Source organism: Sus scrofa, chromosome 6 (assembly GCF_000003025.6).
Source record: "Sus scrofa isolate TJ Tabasco breed Duroc chromosome 6, Sscrofa11.1, whole genome shotgun sequence".
Lineage (NCBI taxonomy): Eukaryota > Metazoa > Chordata > Mammalia > Artiodactyla > Suidae > Sus > Sus scrofa.
In genome coordinates, this window is record NC_010448.4 from 62385510 (window position 1) to 62405208 (window position 19699).

At 45.4% G+C, this 19699-nt stretch overlaps 1 protein-coding gene across 5 annotated transcripts in view; it reads right to left on the minus strand.

Annotated features, from left to right (window-relative positions):
- LOC100514656 (zinc finger protein 501) overlaps positions 2810–19699 on the minus strand; it is a 28783-nt gene continuing 11893 nt past the window's right edge. For 2 of the 5 annotated variants that reach the window (XM_013998879.2, XM_021095150.1), the window contains 5 exons: positions 14405–14495; positions 8923–9243; positions 7415–7459; positions 6389–6515; positions 2816–5692 (listed from right to left, as the gene is read on the minus strand). In XM_013998879.2, the coding sequence (XP_013854333.1) occupies positions 4386–5692; positions 6389–6515; positions 7415–7459; positions 8923–8955 (1512 nt within the window). In that variant the 5' untranslated portion in view covers positions 8956–9243; positions 14405–14495 and the 3' untranslated portion in view covers positions 2816–4385. Of the gene's footprint in view, positions 5693–6388; positions 9244–9993; positions 10127–14404; positions 14496–19699 lie in introns of all 5 variants that reach the window. The other 3 variants (XM_021095151.1, XM_021095152.1, XM_021095153.1) reach the window with 3 other exon arrangements.

Below are 19699 nucleotides of genomic sequence, written 5' to 3' on the forward strand. Positions count from 1 at the left end.
GTTTTTATGCTTTAGAAAGACCTTTGCTCAAAATGATAGAATTAAAACATTCATCCATTGTTGTCCTATGAATACTTCTATGGTTTTATTTGTACACCGCCCGCTGCTGAATTTTTCTAAGTCCTCCCAGGAGCCTAGGAACTCATTGATGCTACTCTGAGCAGCCCATATGGTTTACCCTTGGGAACCAGCGATTTGGATCCATCCCGCTAACATTTTCGGGCGCCACCTAGCGGCCACATTTATGTCGTCTCTTCCCTCCGGGGCCTCCGGAGACCTCAACGGTTCATACGGCTGCGATGCCCGAGGCATAGTTCCAGGAGGCCTCGGTTGCTAGTGGGAATGTCCCGGGCGTGCGCGAGGAGTAAAGGCGTCTGCTCTCTGGAGATTGTACCTCCAGGCCTTTGAGGGCAGATAGGACTCTGTGCCTTAGTCAACCAACCTGAGCCTGAGCTGCTCTCTGGTGAGTCTGAGAAGGATGTGAGTCCGCCTATTTTTGTTTTTTTTTCCTTCTTTTCTAGGCCCCCAGTGCAACATGTATAAGTTCCCAGGCTTAGGGGGTCAAATGGAACCTGAGCTACCACAGCTGTGCCAGAGACCTCGCGGTAAGGACGAATTCTCAACCCACTGAGCCAGGCTAGGGATCCAACCCTCGTCCTCGCGGTTGCTAGTTGGGTTCGGTACCACTGAGCCACAACGGGAACTCTGGTACCAGTCTCTTGACCTCCTGGCCAAATTTTCCCTGCCCTAGGCGTGGTGCGGTGCCAATTAGGTATTTATGTTGCATGACCCGCCGCGCCCCCCCCCCCCGCACCCCGTCAGGCTAGGACACAGCCCCAGGGTCCCTGCAACCTTTTAAACTCAAGTCTTCGGGTCTCTGAGGCCAAAAACACTGGGTGCTTGAGGAGCCTTAGGCTCATTCCTAAAGGCATCTCAAATTCTGAGCACTGAATTCAGCTGAGAATTTGTAGACAACTGCAAGAATTCATGTGAATTGTGGGACCCAGTAGTCATGTGCAATTTTAACTCGTGGACTCGGGTTACTCCTAGGGCTATGTGTGTGCCACAACAACTTGAGACTAATGAAAATAAGGACAACATCCCGAAATTTATGGGGTACAGCAGAAGCAACACTTAAGACATTTCTAGTTGTAATGCCTATAGTTTCCCAGGAGTTCCCGTCGTGGCGCAGTGGTTAACGAATCCGACTAGGAACCACGAGGTTGCAGGTTCGATCCCTGCCCTTGCTCAGTGGGTTATCCGGCGTTGCCGTGAACTGTGCTGTAGGTCGCAGAGGCGGCTCGGATCCCGCGTTGCTGTGACTCTGGCGTAGGCCGGTGGCTACAGCTCCGATTCGACCCCTAGCCTGGGAACCTCCAAGAAATAACTAAAAAAAACAAAACAAAATCAGTGTACAAATTAATGAAATAGAGTGTAATGGAATATTATGGACCAGTAGATGCAAAAGTACTGGCAATTTAGATAAAATAGAGGAATTCCCAGGAAGATGCAAAGTACCAAAATTGACTCAAGAACTAGGTCATCTGACTAGAACAAGACTGAATACCTAATGAAAACTATCCAGGAAGGACTATTATCAAGTCTTCCACAAGTAGGAGAGGGGAACGCTTTTCAACTTTGAACTTGCTGAGGCTAATAATACATTCTGTTGGTCCCAGGCTACTGGCAGTGATGCTTTTATCCAGGAATGCCCCAGGTTCACCCAGATTCTTGTAACTTCACCATGAGCCCACTGACATTCCTCCTACCACAGGAGTCAATGTTGTGGCTGTCCCTGCCCTTGTGGTGAAGAGGGAGTATGGACCTATAGTACTTTTTTTAACTAGGGTCTAAGGGGTGGGGTGTCTCAGATTTCACAGGGTCACTCTTTGGCAAATTTAAAGTGTAAGTGAAGGAAGGGGGTGTAGGAGGGTTTCTCAAGCAGTCTGTTGTCTAAATCGCCTAGGGTTTGCCAAAAGGATAACTTCATGGGTGTGTGTTGTCTAGTTCCTCATTTGTCCTCTAATCTGGCAGCTGTGACATACAGTTGGCAGTACGTCGATGATGTCTTTGAAACAGATGTCTTATGAATCAAGAAAACCAGTTAAATATTCCCTAGTTAAGCATGACTTGGGGGTGGGGGCTGTACTTGTGTTCCCAGGCCAGAGATGTAGCCACAATGCTGGGGAGCTCCTATGGTCTGTTTTGTTTTGGCTGCCCCTATGGCATAAGGAGTTTCTGGATCCTTGACCCTTAACCTACTGTGCTGGGCTGGGAATCAAACCTGTACCCAGCACTCCAGAGACACCACAGATCCTGTGGCACCGCAGTGGGAACTCCTACTTTTGGACTGTTTTGAAAGCAATGTTTTTAGTCCACTAAAATAACATCCTGAGGAGTTCCTGTCATGGCTCAGTGGTTAACGAATCCGACTAGGAACCATGAGGTTGCAGGGTCGATCCCTGGCCTTGCTCAGTGGGTTAAGGATCCAGTGTTGCTGTGGTGTAGGTTGCAGACTCGACTTGGATCCTGTGTTGTGGTGGCTACGGCTCTGATTGGACCCCTAGCTTGGGAACCTCCGTGTGCCATGGGAAGCAGCCCTAGAAAAGGTAAAAAGGTTTAAAAAAAAAGTAACCCCCTCAGATCCCACATTAGGCACTTCTAGTCTCTCACCTTTATCTCTTCAGTATCTAATATACAGTATCATGGGGGAGGAGAACACGTCAGCATGTTCACTAGCCACAGAGGGAGCCAATAAACCCTATCTAGACTGATTTAAATTCTAGTGGAATGACTTTTCATCACTGCGTTCCTCTCCACTTGTGTTTACATAAGGCTTTATTTGTAAACAGCCAAGAACTGGAAACAAGCTGGCAAGTGAGTAAACAAATCAACCAATCTTGGTATATCTACTACACAGGATAATACTCAGTTGTAATAAGGATGAAGTATTTACATAAGTAACATTTATGAATCACAAAATAATTATGTAGCAGGAAGGAAAGCACAATTTTTAAAAAGTAAATACTTTTATGGATTCTAATCATAATTATGGTTTCTAATCATAATCCCTTGTTGCACAACAGGCTAATAATGATCCATCTCTGGCCCGGGAACTTCCAGATGCTGTAGGTGCAGCCAAAACCAAACCAAACCAAAAACTAATGGTATTATACATTTTAAATCAAATATAGAATAAAATTTGTTATAGGTATATATATATAAAAACCTGTTCAAACAGAAATCTGATTCTCCTTTTTTTTCACAACTGCAGGTTTAGCAACCTCGGGAGGGGCAGCCCTGTATTTAGGGGAAGGAAGTACTGGCAAAGATATTTCATCTGAGTTGGCAGGAACAGTTGTAGGGTCACAAAAGCTATATCCTGGGCTTATTACAGGGTCTCCCTTCTGTCTATTCTCATTTCTTGTCAATGCAGCAAGTATCCTTGAGGTGGACAATCCAAAGGCTACAAGAAAAAACAGAGCTCTGACAAAAACCTCAACTACAGGAGGAACATGGGATGTGGAGGTACATCCTCTCTTGCCATGGTGCCTTCCAGTGCAAGTTAATCACATCCTGTGTTTCTGTATGAATTAAGATTTCAGCCTCACCCCTGTAGCGTTACAAGCGGTGACACCAGAAAATACAACTCTAGATAGAAGGCACATGATTGTCAGCAATGCAAGTTAGACCACAACTGGAAAAGGGCAAATCTTTTGGTGCTAACATTACACACACAGAGTGATCTTTGCTAAAACTGGGTCAGGATCAAGACCTAATTAGAGAAGTGGGAATGAGGCACCCCTGAAAATTATTTCTGCTCTGGAGGAGTTCCCATCGTGGCTCGTAGGAGGTCACAGATGTGGCTTGGATCCCATGTTGCTCTGGCGTAGGCTAGCAGCAATAGCTCTGATTCGACCCCTAGCCTGGGAGCCTCCGTACGCTGTGGGAGCGGCCCTAGAAAAAGACAAAAAACAAAAAACAATTATTCCTACTCTGTAGGGAAGAGACTTCTGCCTTCTCTGACGGCCATACTGTTGGAACCTGGGACTGGCTAGGAGGTGGAGGTGAGGCTTCTGCCACAGAAACTGGATGGGACATAATTCAGGCAAGGGAGCCAGCAGTAGCATATATGTAAAAAATCTCCTAAAAGAATACCACAAACCTACAATGTTCCCACTGTGGATGACTGATATATGAGGCTCCACCATCAAGCACAAAGCCTCTCTAGTTCTATTATGCCAAGCAACAAAAACCCATGCTCCCCACAGATGGACAGAAAGACCTTTACATGAAGGTTTTCCCAAATTTGCTATTAACTTTTCATGTTGAGATAAAGAACACTGGCTGCAGCTGGTTTTCTCACAGTCATTGCATTCATGAGGTTATCTGGTGTGAAGTTTTCTGTGTTGGATGATGTGGGAGCTTTGACTAAAGGATTTCCCGCATTCCCCACACTCATAAGGCTTTTCTCCTGTGTGGACTCTCCGGTGCTGAATGAGATTAGACTTTTGGCTAAAGGATTTGTCACACTCATCACACTTATAAGGTCTTGCTCCAGTGTGAATTCTCTGGTGTTGATTGAGAGTAGAGCTGTGGCTAAAGGATTTCCCACATTCGCCACACTCGTAAGGCCGTTCTCCAGTGTGAATTCGCAGGTGCTGCACAAGTTTGCATTTGTAGCTGAAAGATTTTCCACATTCACTGCATTTATAAGGCCTCGCCCCGCTGTGAATCTTCTGGTGTTGAATGAGGTTGGAACTTTGGCTAAAGGAATTCCCACACTCACCACACTTGTAAGGTTTGGCTCCAGTGTGAACTCTCTGGTGTTTAATGAGAGTAGAGCTGTAGCTAAAGGACTTCCCACATTCACCACACTCATAAGGCCTCACTTTAGTGTGAATCTGTAGGTGTTGCACAAGTCTTAATTTATAGCTGAAGGCTTTCCCACATACATTGCATTTATAAGGCCTTGCGCCAGTGTGAATTCTGTGGTGTTGAATGAGTCTGTAGCTTTGGCTAAAGGATTTCCCACATTCGTTGCACTCATAAGACCTTGCTCCTGTGTGAGCTCTCTGGCAATCAGTAACAGTGGAGCTTTGGTTAAAAGGTTTCTCACAGTCATCATAATCACAGTAACTTTCTCTAGTGTGAATTTGCTGATGCTGAAAAAGTGTGTATTCATAGCTGAACAATTTCTCATACTCACTGTACTTGTAATGACTTTTTCCACCATGAAAAGGCTCCCCATACCCGAAGCTGCTATGTGGCTTCACCCCTTTAAGAGTAGCCTGATGCTGGAGAAGATTCAACACAGCCAGGAAATCTTTCCCAACATCTTCACAGGTGAAGGGCTTCCCTGAAACATGGAATTTGTAACTCCTCACAAATGAGGCCCTATCTACATCCCTTTTGAATGGCTTCTCTTCACTGTGCTTCTGGTGCTGGTGAAGGTTTGGGCTGAACCAGAACTGTTTGCTGCATGCCTCACAGGTGTATGATTTCTGTCCAGGATGCAATCCTTGGTACTCAGCTAGGTACAAAATGTTTCTCCCAGGCATGCCACACTTCTCACAGGGGTGAGTCTTCTGAATGGATGGATCCAAATTTGGAGTCTTGCCCAGTGACATTTGTTCTACAGAAACACTCTGCACAGAAAAAGCCTCCTCATCCTCCATTCCATACCAACAACCTGAAAGCATAGAAATGCTGGTGAATGCGTGTTGTCTTTGGTGGGAGGGGGCAGACCCACCACAAATATATGTAGGACTCCCCAAAGAATGAGTCTATTAGATTGTTTTGAAGGTGGGGTTGATAAAAAGGCTTTGCAATACTGAGATTCTGAAAGTTCTAAGAATATTGCTGTAAGTTTATGTCCAGGCCCAGGGAAATATGGTGTCCAAAGTCTCTTTAAGGAGAAGTGCAGGCCTTGCAACACATGTGGAACCTAATGCCAGGGAGCACTACAGAGGGAACAATAAAGGAAAAAGTGGCATATGGAAGAGTGAAGGGTAGAAATATGGTGGCGTAAGTGGCACTGGCATCAACACACTGGTGGACATAGGACAGGTCCCTGGTATGTTCTGAACACAGTTCTATTGTTCTGTACATGAGGAAACAAAACTAAGTATTACAAAAAGAACCTCAGCGGGGCATCTTATAGGAATAGCCCACGGTCCCCAAAGGTAGTCAATGTATCAGGAAGTGCTGGCACAGATAGGCCATCAACAGAGAGGAAGGAGGAAAAAACCTGGGCAGAGGAGCCATGGTTCTAGAAAGTTACCCAGCCAGGGAGAGGGCACATAAGTACAGATCACTCCACCTAAGCCAGAGAACCAGGAAAGGAAGCAGATCCCACAAGGCACTGGAAGGAGTATGAGGGCCTTACCCAGTGAGGTCAGAAGTGCAAAGTTCTCCAGCATCACATCGTGGTACAGGCATCTCTGAGTCTCATCAAGGAGACCCCATTCCTCCCAGGAGAAGTACACAACCACGTCTTCAAAGGTCACACTACCCTGCCGTGATGGGGACAGATGAAACCACAGTCTCTCTCCGAAGGACCATGATCCCTAACCCACACATCTATCCTAAGCTTTTCAAGGTACCAGGCCCTGGTGCCACTGATGTCACTCTCCTCATGGTCCCATTAATCATTAAGTGCTGTGTCCAGCCCTCAGCAATAAAAGGCAGGTGGGTCAACAGACGTAATCTAAGTTCAGGGCCTGGCCGAGGGCCCCACCCATGCAACACCCCTGGGATCCCTGAGAGCGTTCCTCCCACATAAAACCAAATATGGACTCGACTTTCACTCTCAAGTCCCTAATACCGAGGATGTGGAATTATCAGATTGTAACGCCTCTCGGTGAATTTTCGTGTCCCAGAAGTGCATCCCTACAGCTGCAGGAATCCCATTTGTCTTCTCACATTAGCTGGACCCCACTTCCCAGCACAGCCTTAAATTTAGACCTCCTTGTCTGCCTCTGATGTTTGCTTCAATCTCAGGCAGCCAGCACCATGATCTTAGATACCCATGGTCCTCTTCCCCCTTTGCACTTTCTCTCCTCTCACTAGTCAGACCTTTTCTTTCCACCTCCCCTCATTCAAAGCCCAGCCCCAATGGCCCTCCTCAGGTGTATTAAGTTCCTAGGGCTATCATAACAAAGCACCACCTAGTGGATGCCTTAAACAACAAAAATTTATTTTCTGACAGTTTTGCAAACTCAGGTACCATCATTAAAGTGCTGCCAGGGTTGGTTTTGTCTGCAGTCTCAATCCCTGGCTCTGCCCATAACACAGGGCCAGGTAACTCACAATGACCCTATCTGCCTCATTTGGTCATTTACCAGTCACCACAAAATTCTGGTGAGTCTAAAATGGTGACTACACAGCAGCCCCAGCCTCAGGGTCATCTTACCTCAATCACTCCTATGCCTCTGCAGTCATCTCGTCCACTCTTCTCCTGGAAGCAATGGCCACATGCTAGAATATCCGCTCCCCGCCAACTTTATGACCACCCCTCTTAGAGCCCTTTGCGTATCTGAGGCCACTTCCTTCAACCAAGTGCCCAAGCAAGAGCACCAGAATCAGCACCTACCTTCTTTTTCCCTGGCCTCTAGCCATGTGATGCCTCCATTCTGTGTTTTCTGAAACATGTTAGGCTTTCAACATGGCCAAAACTCCTAGAATCATCAATAGAAATTACTCCCACTCCCTCTCCTGACTTCTCCAGTCCTATTACTAGAGATCTTATGTGTTGTGATGCAAAGATAAATGTTCATCACGCACTCTTCCTATTCTCTTCCTCATTCTCCAAAGTAGGAAATCTGCTTGGCTCTACTTTAAAAAAATTAAGCTAAAATCCAACAACTTCTCCACCCCCATGATGACAACTTACACCCATCTCAACTCCTTAAGGCATGAGTAATGCCACTTCCATCTTATGATCCAAAACCTCCCCTTGCTCCTAACGCCTCAAAATCGACACTCAGGTCTCAGGGAGGCATTGCAGGCCTGAGTCCTGCCTCCCTGCTTTGTTCCCATCAAAAGGAGACTTATATTTCCCTGAACACTCCCAGTTCAGCCTCACCTTCAAGCATCATGCACATACTGGTACCTGTGCCCATGACAACTTCACTTTATCTCCAGAACTGGGAACACCTCCATATAACCTCTAGCCTCAGTCTCATGTTACTTCAGGGTCCCAGGCTCAGGTAAAGAACCCCAGGATACCATAACCCTGAACCCCATATGGATAGGGTCACGACCAGTAAGGCCCTGGGACACCCTCCCCTTACTTGTATAGATTCCAAAAGTGCTTCAACTGTTATGGGAACCAGTGGTGAAATGTCAGTGGAAGCAGGCAACCATGGGGAGCTCCATGGGCTCTGTCTGGTCTCCTTGTACCCCTGCCCACATCTGGAGCAAGAGACCTCAATCTACACTCAGGAAATCAGTCCTCAGTGCTGACTCTTACCAGCTGTGTGCCCTGCACAAGGACTGTCTCCCTGTGAGCCTCACTTCCATCAACTCTCTCCAGTCTCTTCTTCCTAATTTAAGGAGCCTTTTGGGAAGCTGATATCCCTCGGACCATGTGTCTCCTGCAATGAAATCTCCCAAGGGTCCCAGGGCCTTCAGAAAATCCAGGTGGCACACCATCTCAATTCTGTTTCCCTAAAGAAACGGGTTTCCTGAATACTCCAGGCTCAATCTGACCCCCAAGCCTTTGCTCCTGCAGGTCCCTCCCCCTGTACCCTCTCCCACGTGCCATCACTCCGTCCCTCAGAAATAGGGACCCACCCATGGCCACTTCGCTGTCCTGGACACTTGGGCCGGGGCTCCAGGCATGGGAGCAGGAGCCCTGCACTCAGAGCTTTAGTGTCTGATGGGGTGAGAGCAGTGAGGACCCAGAAGACGAGCATTTACCTGAGGCTTGTCCGTCAGTGTGGCTGCCGCCATTGGACTCTGCAGGCGGAGCTGGGCCAGGAGTGGCCCAACACCTCAGACTCTCCTCGGTCCGTCACCTCGGACACGACCCAGGGCTCCGGAACCTCTGAATTGGAAACAGACCACCACTACGAAGACACAAGAAGTTCTGCCCTAACACGATGGCACCAACAGAAATGCCCTTGTCCTGGACCTTCATTGGCTCCAGGCTGACGTGACTTCACCAGCGCAAGGTCCTTTGGGCGATGCAGCTCCCACAACTCCGCAGGGCTCAGCAAGGGTGCTCCACACTGGAACATCCTGGGACAGAGGCAAAGAGGCACCATGAGGGCTGATAGGAAAGCGGCCCAGGTTCCAAGGCCGGGGGAGGGGGCCCAGGTTCCAAGGCCAGGGGAGGGGCTTTGTTCCTTCTTAAAGGGGCCATGTCCAGATTCCCGGGGAATTGTCTGCAACTGATCACTTTTAGCACCCTCCCAGAAGCTTTAAGTATTTTTTCAGATACGCCCTAAATCCAAATGGACATAACATTCCACAGTCACAGTCTGTCCACTTGTAGCTGAAAATAAACCTTACCTTTTTTTCCCTTGTGGGGGTTGGGGGGTACTGAACCAGGGGCACACGTTAAGTTCCCAGGCCAGGGAACCAACCCACACCACAGTCCACCACAAGTGGACCTGCACCCCAGCTGCGGCAATGCTGGATCCTTAATGTGCTGCACACATGGAACTTCCACAAATCTTACTGTTGCTCTTGTGCACAACAGTCAGTTTTGTGGCCTAAACTGTTTATGAATTTCAGCATATTTCACAGGGTCAAGGTAGAAAAAGACCTCTATAAGAAGCTGGGGAGAATGTGACCTCACCTACTCTGCTTTCACTTTCTCAGCCCAGTGCTTTTTCCCCACACATTAGAAAGCAGTTACTTCCTACACTTTGTTCAATTTTCCAGTCACTTATAGAGAGAATAAATAGATCCGGAAAAAATTTTTGATATAATTCATGTCCATTTCTGATAAAATCCCTTCAGAAAGTAGGCATAGAAGGAACCTACCTCAACATAATAAAGGCCATGTATGACACAGCCACAGCTAACATCATTCTCAACAGTGAAATTTCCGCTAAGATCAGGAACAAGAAAAAGATGTCCACTCTTACCACTTTTAGTCAACATACTTCTGGAAGTCCTTGCCATGGCAGTCAGAAAAAGAGAAAGGAAAGAAATGAAAGAAATCCAAATTGGGTAAGAAGTAAAAATGTCACTGTGTGCAGACAACATGATACTTACTATACATAGAAAACCCTAAAGATGCTACCAGAAAACTACTAGAGCTCATCAATGAATTTGGTAAGGCTGCAGGATACAAAATTAATACACAGAAATATCTTGCATTTCTATACATTAACAATGAAAGATCAGAAAGAGAAATTAGGGAAACAATTCTATATACCATCCTACCAAAAAGAGTAAAATACCTAGAAATAAACCTACATAAGGACATAAAAGACTTGTACTATGCAAACTATAAGATGCTGTTGAAAAAAATTAAAGATGACACAGATGGAAAGATACTAGAACAAAAAATTTTTAGCTTTCTATGGAAACACAGAAGATCCCAAATAGCCAAAGCAATCCTGAGAAAGGAAAAGAGCTGGAGGAATCAGCCTCTCTGACTTCAGACTATTCTACAAAGCTATAGTCATCAAAACAGTATGGTCACGGAGTTTCCGTTGTGGCACAGTGGAAACGAATCCAACTAGGAACCATAAAGTTGTGGGTTTGATCCCTGGCCTTGCTCAGGAGGTTAAGGATCCGGCGTTGCTATGAGCTGTGGTGTAGACTGCAGACGCGGCTCGGATCTGGTGTTGTGGCTGTGGTGTAGGCCGGCAGCTACAGCTCTGATTGGACCTCTAGCCTGGGAACCTCCATATGTCTCAGCTGCGGCCCTAAAAAAAACAAAAAATAAATAAATAAATAAACACAAAAATAAACTCAAAATGGATCTGGAGTTCGCTTCATGGCTCAGTGGATCCAACTAGGATCCAAGAGGATACGGGTTTGATCCCTGGCCTCATTCAGTGGGTTAAGGATCCAGTGTTGCTGTGAGCTGTGGTAGAGATCACAGATGCAGCTTGGATCCCAAGCTGTTGTGGCATAGGCTGGCAGCTGCAGCTGATTTGATCCCTAGCCTGGGAACTTCCACGTGCCATGGGTACGGCCCTAAAAAGCAAAACAAAAGGAAAAAAGGATTAGACCTAAATATAATGTCAGATACTGTAAAACCCTTAGAGGAAACACAGGCCGAACACTCTGAAATAAACCACACAGCAATATCTTTTTGGATCCACCTCCTACAGTAATGAAAATAAACTCCAAAATGTACAAACTACTCATACAGCTCATTATCAAAAAAACCCCAAACAAACCCAATCAAAAAATGTGCAGAAGCTCTAAATAGAAATTTCTCCAAAGATGACATACAGACAGCCAAAGTATGTAAGAAGATGTTCAAGGGGGTTCCCTTCATGGCTCAGTGGTTAACGAACTCGACTAGGATCCATGAGGATATGGGTTTGTTCCCTGGCCTTGCTCAGTGGGTTAGGATCCAGAGTTGCCAAGAGCTGTGGTGCAGGTCCCTGATGTGGCTTGGATCCCGCACTGCTGTGGTTTAGGCCAGCAGCTGCAGCTCCGATTTGATCCCTAGCCTGGGAACCTCTGTATGTCACAAGTGCTGCCCTAAAAAGCAAAAAAAAAAAAAAAAGCTCAACACTGCTAATTACTAAAGAAATACAAATTAAAACTACTATGAGGTATCAAGTCACACCAATCAGAATGGCCATCATCAGAAAGTCTACAAAGAATAAAAGCTGGAGAGGGTGCAGAGAAAAGGGAACCCTCCTACACTGCTGGTGGGGATATAACATGATACGACCACAATGGAAAATCATATGGAGTTCCTCAAAAACTAAAAATAGGAAGTTCCCTTATGGAGCAGCAGGTTAAGGATCCAGTGTTGCCACAGATGTGGTGCAATTTTGAAATAGGTTCTATCCTTGGCCCAGGAAATCCCACATGCTGTAGGCCCAGTCAAACAAAAAACTGAACATAGAACTATCCTATGATCTAGCAATCCCACTCCTGGGCAAAAAGTGGAGAAAAACACAATTTTTTTTTCTTTTTTGGTTGCCCTGAATCATACGGTGTTCCTGGGCCAGGGATCAGATCCAAGCCTCAGTCGCAACCTAAGACACAGTTTACAGCAATGCCAGATCCTTAACCTCTGAAGTGATCCTAAGCGTCTCAAAAACCTAATTTTCAATGCACTTTTTTTGTTTTCCTTGGTCTTTTGTCTTTTTAGGGCTGCATCCGCAGCATATGGAGGTTCCCAGGCTAGCGGCTGAATCGGAGCTACAGCTGCTGGCCTATGCCACGGCCACAGCAACGCAGGATCCAAGCCAGCATATATGGCTTTTGAGGTTGGCCTTTTTCTATTATTATCGTTATGTTGTTGTTGTTGATGTAGACCCCACTAAAAGTGTAAAGGGATACTCATGCAAGGGCTGAGAATAGAGAAGCAAAAGAGCACATGCCCATTCCTGTATTGAGGCAGTTCTGATGTACTGAGTGCATTTCAATTAAAGCTGTGAATACTCCTCAATGTACATTTTATGTACTTGGTGAGTTTAAATGGGAGAAGACATAAAATCTTTAAGGATACTTTTAGGTATTTACTCTTGAACTGAGTTGCCAAAGAGCACACCCACTCTCCATGAGAATGATTTAATGACGGTGATTTGCTAATCTGCATGTATAAATCATTTAGTAGGAAAGATGCTAAAAGGTTCTCACTAAAAATACATGTAAACTGAGGCAGCTGAAAAGGACAAGCCCTCCATACAACTGTGTGTGCATGCACAAACTACTGCATGATTCGATAAGCACAAAGAACATTCTACAATATACGAATTCTTGATAAAAATGCAAGAGTTGCACCAAGGATAACTTTTGGGATCTTGATTTAGAAAACATTTTAAACCTTTTAATTTCCTTGGGGAAGCAATTTACAGGTTTTTTATTCCAGGTAATGGAGCCCAAGTCAAAGGGCCACGTAGGGAGTTTCTGTCGTGGCTCAGAAGAAACAAGTCTAACTAGTATCCATGAGGATGCAGGTTCAATCCCTGGCCCCACTCAGTAGGTTAGGGATCAGGCATTGCCATGAGCTGTGGTGTAGGTCACAGATGTGGCTTGGATCCCACATTGCTGTGGCTGTGCTGTAGGCTGGCAGCTACAGCTCCAATTCGACCCCCCCAGCCTGGGAACTTCCATATGCTATGGGTGCAGCCCTAAAAAGACAAAAACAAAACAAAACAAAAACATGGTGTTTGATTCCCTTAACCTGACAATGGAAAACTGTGCCTAAAGCCTGAGGGACATAGATCACGCTGTAGGTTTCGGTTTCAGCGTGCTGAGAATGGGGGGTAACTGTACACAAAGGAGATAGGAGGGTCTGGGGAGAAGTGGGGCTGTTCTGTATATTTTAGTGATGTATTTATGATCATGTGTGCTGTCAAAACATACAGACCTTCACCTTAGAAAGAGTACATTTTTCATTCTATAAATAGAAAATCAAGACAACTGCCTAAGAGCTATTAGTATTATGATTTAAACTAGGGTCGTCAAGAAAGGACTCTAACGAAAAGACATTATGCCAGTGAGTTGTAGCGTAGGTCGCAGGTAAGGCTTGGATCCCACATGGCTGTGGCGTAGGCTCTGATTAGACCTGTAGCCTGGGAACCTCCCTGTGCCCGGGGTTGGGCCCTAAAAAGACAAAAAAAAAAAAACAAAGCCATATAACGTAAGCCACTGAGTGCTTATGTAAATTCTGTGAAGATGGGAGTTCCCACTGTGGTGCAGCAGAAATGAATCCAACTAGTAACTCTAACATTGCGGGTTCGATCCCTGGCCTTGTTCAGTGGATCAGCAATCTGACAATGCTGTGAGCTGGGGTGGAAGTCACAGATGTGGCTTGGATTCCCACACTGCTGTGGCTGTGGCTTGCAGCTGCACCTCTGATTTGACCCCTAGCCTGGGAACTTCCAAATGCTACATGTACGGCCCTTAAAAAAAACTTTTTTTTCAGTGTTAGCCTAAAAGCAGCATTCGATTTCCACTGTCAAACTTCTCAAACCTGAAGAAGCTATACATCACATTTTCGTGAAATTCCCTAAAATAACAACACATACCTTAGAGCAACATCTTTGAATAAATTATCTACACAATGGTTTCTTCTGTATCCTAGGACTGTTGTGAGTTATTATAATTATTATTCAATAGTGAATGCAACACATTATCTGGCATAAGCTGTAAGACTATAAACATAAAACCAGGGCTATCCAAAAAGGACAAACTAGAAGTGAGTAAGTGAAAACACAAAAGCAAAAACGAAGACAAAAAACATGCTCACCAGGTTCAGGATGGGGCATGTGGCTCTGGCTTCATCAGAAAATCCAGATGAAAGTCTATTGCTGAGAGCATACTGGACTTACTGCTTGTATCTGTAAAGAACAAAGACCATGGAGCCATCAGCCCAGACCACAAGGCTCAAACACATTCCATCAACATCACAGACGCTGACTCCGTTTCCTCTCAATCCGCCCGGCATGTCCCAGGAAAATATGCAGACATTTCTCGCCCATACTTCCGTTTCTGTTCGTCACTTTCTTACGAATGCCAATACATAATAGGAGTTTCAGGATCCAGTAGAAGAAACAGAAGAAGCCCATGTGGGAGCTGCCATCGTGGTGCAGTGGAAAAGAATCTGACTAGTATCCATAAGGATGTGGGTTTGATCCTTGGCCTCGGCTTAGTGGGTTGGGAACCCAGTGTTGCTGTGGCATAGGCTGCTGGCTATAGCTCAATTCAATGCCTAGCCTGGGAACTTCCATATGCTGCAGGTATGGCCCTAGAAAGAAAAAAAAAGTAGAAGAAGGCAATGCAGTCAGTGGATGGAGCTAAGAGGTCCTGAGACAAAGCCTAACGGCCAAGACCCTACTCAGGAGGCAGGTCACGCTGGAGGAAAGCCCCACGCCCAATCTGTGTAAACAGCAGATATGCTCACGTCCAGCTTCATGCGATCCCAAACCTGCCACTGGTAGATGTTCACCCCTTAAGAGAAAGAACCACCTTGTTACCAAACACCAGATGACCCAGAGAAGTCTCCATGCACGCCCCAATTTGAGTTACAAAGTTATAAAGAGTGAGGAATTTCCAAACACCCCAACCCAGAGCCAAATTTAAGTTAGCAGAAACTACTTCATCAATGTATTAACTATATTAAAGGCTGCTTTTATTTGAATCAGGGAATCTAATGACCCAAAAAAAAAAAAAAAAAAAGAGAGAGAGAGAAAGATACTGGGTAACTACCATTGTACCAGAAAATTCCTTTGCTCACATAACAAACTTTTAATTTCGTAATAACTGTAAGATTGAGTCTTTGGCAATAACAAGGCTATTCTGCATAGACTGCTTTGTAGTAACAAAGACTCATCAACCCAGGATCCATTAGTGGGAAACCGTCCTCATAATAAACATCAGGAAGCTGCGGGCATGAGCAGGGACTTTGCTCTACAGCTGAATCTAACCTTCTAAAAAAAATGATCAGAATATCATGTATAGTACCACAAAGGACATTTATTAGTGAAAAAGAGAAGCAAGCACCGGGATTTTAAGCAAGAAGGATAGGAGTCCCCATCGTAGCTCTGCGGCAACAAACCTAACTAGCATCCATGAGGATGAGGGTTTGACCCCTGGCCTCGCTCAGTGGGTCAGGGATCCCACGTTGCCCTGAGCTGTGGTGTAGGTCACAGACGCAGTTCTGATCTGGCGTGGCTGTGGCCGTGGTGCAGGCTGGCAGCTGCAGCTCCAATAAAACCCCCAGCCTGGGACTGTCCATATGCCATGGGTGCGGCCCTAAAAAGAAAAATTGAAAAAAAAAAAAAAAGCTACGGATCTTGGAGTTCCTGCATGGGATCAAATGCATGCCACAGCAGTGACAATGCCGGATCCTGAACCCACTGATCCACCAGGGAAAGCCCACATGATAGTTCTATTTTCAGTTCTTCTGCGGAACCTCCATATTCTATTCCACAGTGGTGAGACCAATTTACATTCTACCCAAAAGTGAGTGCCGGTTTCCTTTTCCCCACATCCTCACCAACTCGTATCACTGGTGGGCTTTTTCATGATGGGCGTTGTGACAGGTAGGACGTGCTCTCTCTCTGGGGTTCTCATGTGCATTTCTTTGATGATTAACTATGTAGAGCATCTTTCCATTTGTCTGTTGGCCATCCATAAATTCTGAAAGTGTTTTATTCCTTATGACTTTCTCAACATTATTTTCTTTTCTCTAGCCTCCATTTTTGTAAGAATATAGCGTATAACATATGCGTTGGGCAACAGGACGCTATTGGTATTTACATTCTGGGGCAGTCAAAAGACCGTGCAGGGTCTCAGCATCTCTAATTCCCACAAGTTTTAAGGGTCAACTGTATTTACAACGGATTAAAACATAAATCTGTAAAAATCCTGTTTACTACTACTACTACAGGAACAAAATGCCCTCAATGTGGAGAATGTCAAAGGACAAAAGCATCACACTAAGAAAGGAAAACTGGAGTTCCCTGGCAGCCTTGTGGGATACAGATCGGGTGTTGTCACTGCTAGGTAAGGTCTGCATGCCATGGGCGCAGCCAAAAGGAAAAGAGAATTAAAAAGAATCGAGATGTTTTTGTGTTTTATGAACTTCTCCTTCAGTAACCTCCTTGTTTAGACAATCACATATACTTGTTTTTTTCTTTTTCTTATTGGCTGCACTTTCGGCCCGTGGAAACTCCCAGGTCGGGGATCAAACCCACTCCACAGCAGCAACCAAAGCCACTGCAGGAGTTCCCGTCATGGCGCAGTGGTTAACGAATCCGACTAGGAACCATGAGGTTGCGGGTTTGGTCCCTGCCCTTGCTCAGTGGATTAACGATCTGGCGTTGCTGTGAGCTGTGGTGTAGGTTGCAGACGCGGCTCGGATCCCGCGTTGCTGTGGCTCTGGTGTAGGCTGGCGGCCATAGCTCCGATTCAGCCCCTAGCCTGGGAACCTCCATATGCAGCAGGAGCGGCCCAAGAAATAGCAAAAAAAAAAAAGTGAATTATTGTTTATAGTTACATATGATAAAGATACTGCAATTGAGTTAAAAAAAAATTCCTTGCTCATTAGGGACACTAACTCAAGTATGCAGGGTTGTAGTGATGCGGCTTTTGGAGTTTGCTTTTTTTTTGTTTTTTTGGGTTTTGTTTTTTTTTTTTTTTTTTTGTCTTTTTGCCATTTTCTTGGGCCGCTCCTGCGGCATATGGAGGTTCCCAGGCTAGGGGTTGAATCGGAGCTGTAGCCGCCAGCCTACGCCAGAGCCACAGCAACACAGGATCCGAACCGTGTCTGCGACCCGCACCACAGCTCACGGCAACACTGACTGGATCCTTAACCCACTGAGCAAGGCCAGGGATCGAACCCGCAACCTCGTGGTTCTTAGTCAGATTCATTAACCTCTTGGAGTTAGCTTCAACACAAGCATTTGCTGGAGGGAGATGAACAGCACTGTGGACAAAACGGTTGTGGCTGTCCGACATCAGTTGCGGCTGTACGATGGGTTCTTGTGGGGTTTTTTTAATTATCCTCTATATTTTACTAGGAATTTTTTTTAAATTCTGTAAAATTTTTTTAAAAAACTTTTTCTTCTTAGGGCTGCACCTGCAGCATAATGAGCTTCCCAGGCTAGGGGTCAAAGTGGAGCTGCAGCTACCAGCCACAGCAACCTTGGATCTGAGCCACACTGGTGACCTATGCTATAGCTTGAGGCAATGCCAAATCTTTAACCCACTGAGTGAGGCCAAGGATCAAACCCACATACTCATGGGTACTGGCCGGGTTCTTAACCCGCCGAGCCACAGTGGGAACTTGTTTTGTTACTTCCTGTGGCCACACGCTCAGCACGTGGAACTTTTTTTCTGCCCAGGCTCACAGCATACAGAAGTTCCTGGACCAGGGATCAAACCCAAGCCAGAGCTTGGACAATGTCAGATCCTGAACTCCCTGAATCACCAGTGAACAACAAAATTTTTACTTTCTTTTATTTTTATCTTTTTTCCATTTCTTGGGCCGCTCCCACAGCATGCAAAGGTTCCCAGGCTAGGGGTCCAATTGGAGCTGTAGCCACCGGCCTACGCCAGAGCCACAGCAACGCGGGATCTGAGCCGCGTCTGTGACCTACACCACAGCTCACGGCAACACCAGATCCTTAACCCACTGAGCGAGGCCAGGGATCGAACTCGCAACCTCATGGTTCCTAGTCGGATTCATTAACCATCGAACCATGACAGGAACTCCAAAAATTTTTACGTTAGTAATTAAATATGTTAAGTTTGTCTTCCATTTGCTTTAATGTCATCCTTTTATTCTGCAGTGTATTATATTTTATAACCTCTCATGTTCAGATAACATCGGATTCTCTCTTTTTTTTTTTTTTTGGCCAAACCCAGAGTATGAGAATGTTCCCAGGCCAGGACCAAACCCACAAACTACAAACCTGAGCTGCAACCCAAACCACAGTTGCAACCTGAGCAAAAGCAGGAACAACACCGGATCTGAAAACCCACTGTGCCACCAAGGAACTCCTGCATTGGATTCTCTTAATATTATTATATTTCTCATCATTTTTTCTTAGCAAAATTATAAATATCAAATCTTTTAAATCTCAGGAGAGGTAAGATGGAGAAGTAAGAAGTTCCAGGCTGGCAGGAACGTAAAGTAGGAAGGGACAACCCAACTATGTGGGGTATTTTGTAGTTGTCACCAAGGTTTCACTTCTATACAAGGTCATCAAAACAGATTGTTACCTAAAATAAGAATTTTTTTACTTTTTTGTCTTTTCAGGGCCACTTCCAAGGCATGTGGAAGTTCCCAGGCTAGGGGTCAAATCGGAGCTGTAGCTGCCAGCCACAGCCACATCCATGCCAGAGCCAAGCTGCAACTGCGACTTACACCACAGCTCATGGCAATGCCAGATTCTTAACCCACTAAGTGAGGCCAGGGATCAAACCTGAGTCCTCATGGATACCAGTTGGTTTCGTTACCACTGAGTCACAACAGAACTCCTAAAATAACAATGTTTTTTTATTTTTATTTATTTATTTATTTATTGTCTTTTTAGGGCCGCACCCGAGGCATATGGAGGTTCCCCAGCTAGGGGTCGAATCAGAGCTACAGCTGCCGGCCTATACCACAGCCACAGCAATGCCAGATCCAAGCCGCATCTGTGACTTACACCACAGTTCATGGCAACACTGAATCCTTACCGCACTGAGCCAAGGCAGGGATCAAACCCGCAACCTCACATTTCCTAGTCAAATTCATTTCCAGTGCCACAGAGGGAACTCCCTAAAATAACAATATTTTTTACATGGCGCAATTAAAAACACCATGTAGGCAAATATATATTTATTATTAGAAAACCTATACACAGCAAAGGAAACCCAAAAGAAAACAAAAAGACGACTTACAGAATGGGAGAAAATAGTTTCAAATGATGCAATGGACAAGGGCTTAATCTCTAGAATATATAAGCAACTTACACAACTCAACAGCAAAAAAGCCAATCAATCAATGGAAAAATGGGCAAAAGACCTGAATAGACATTTCTCCAAGGAAGATATA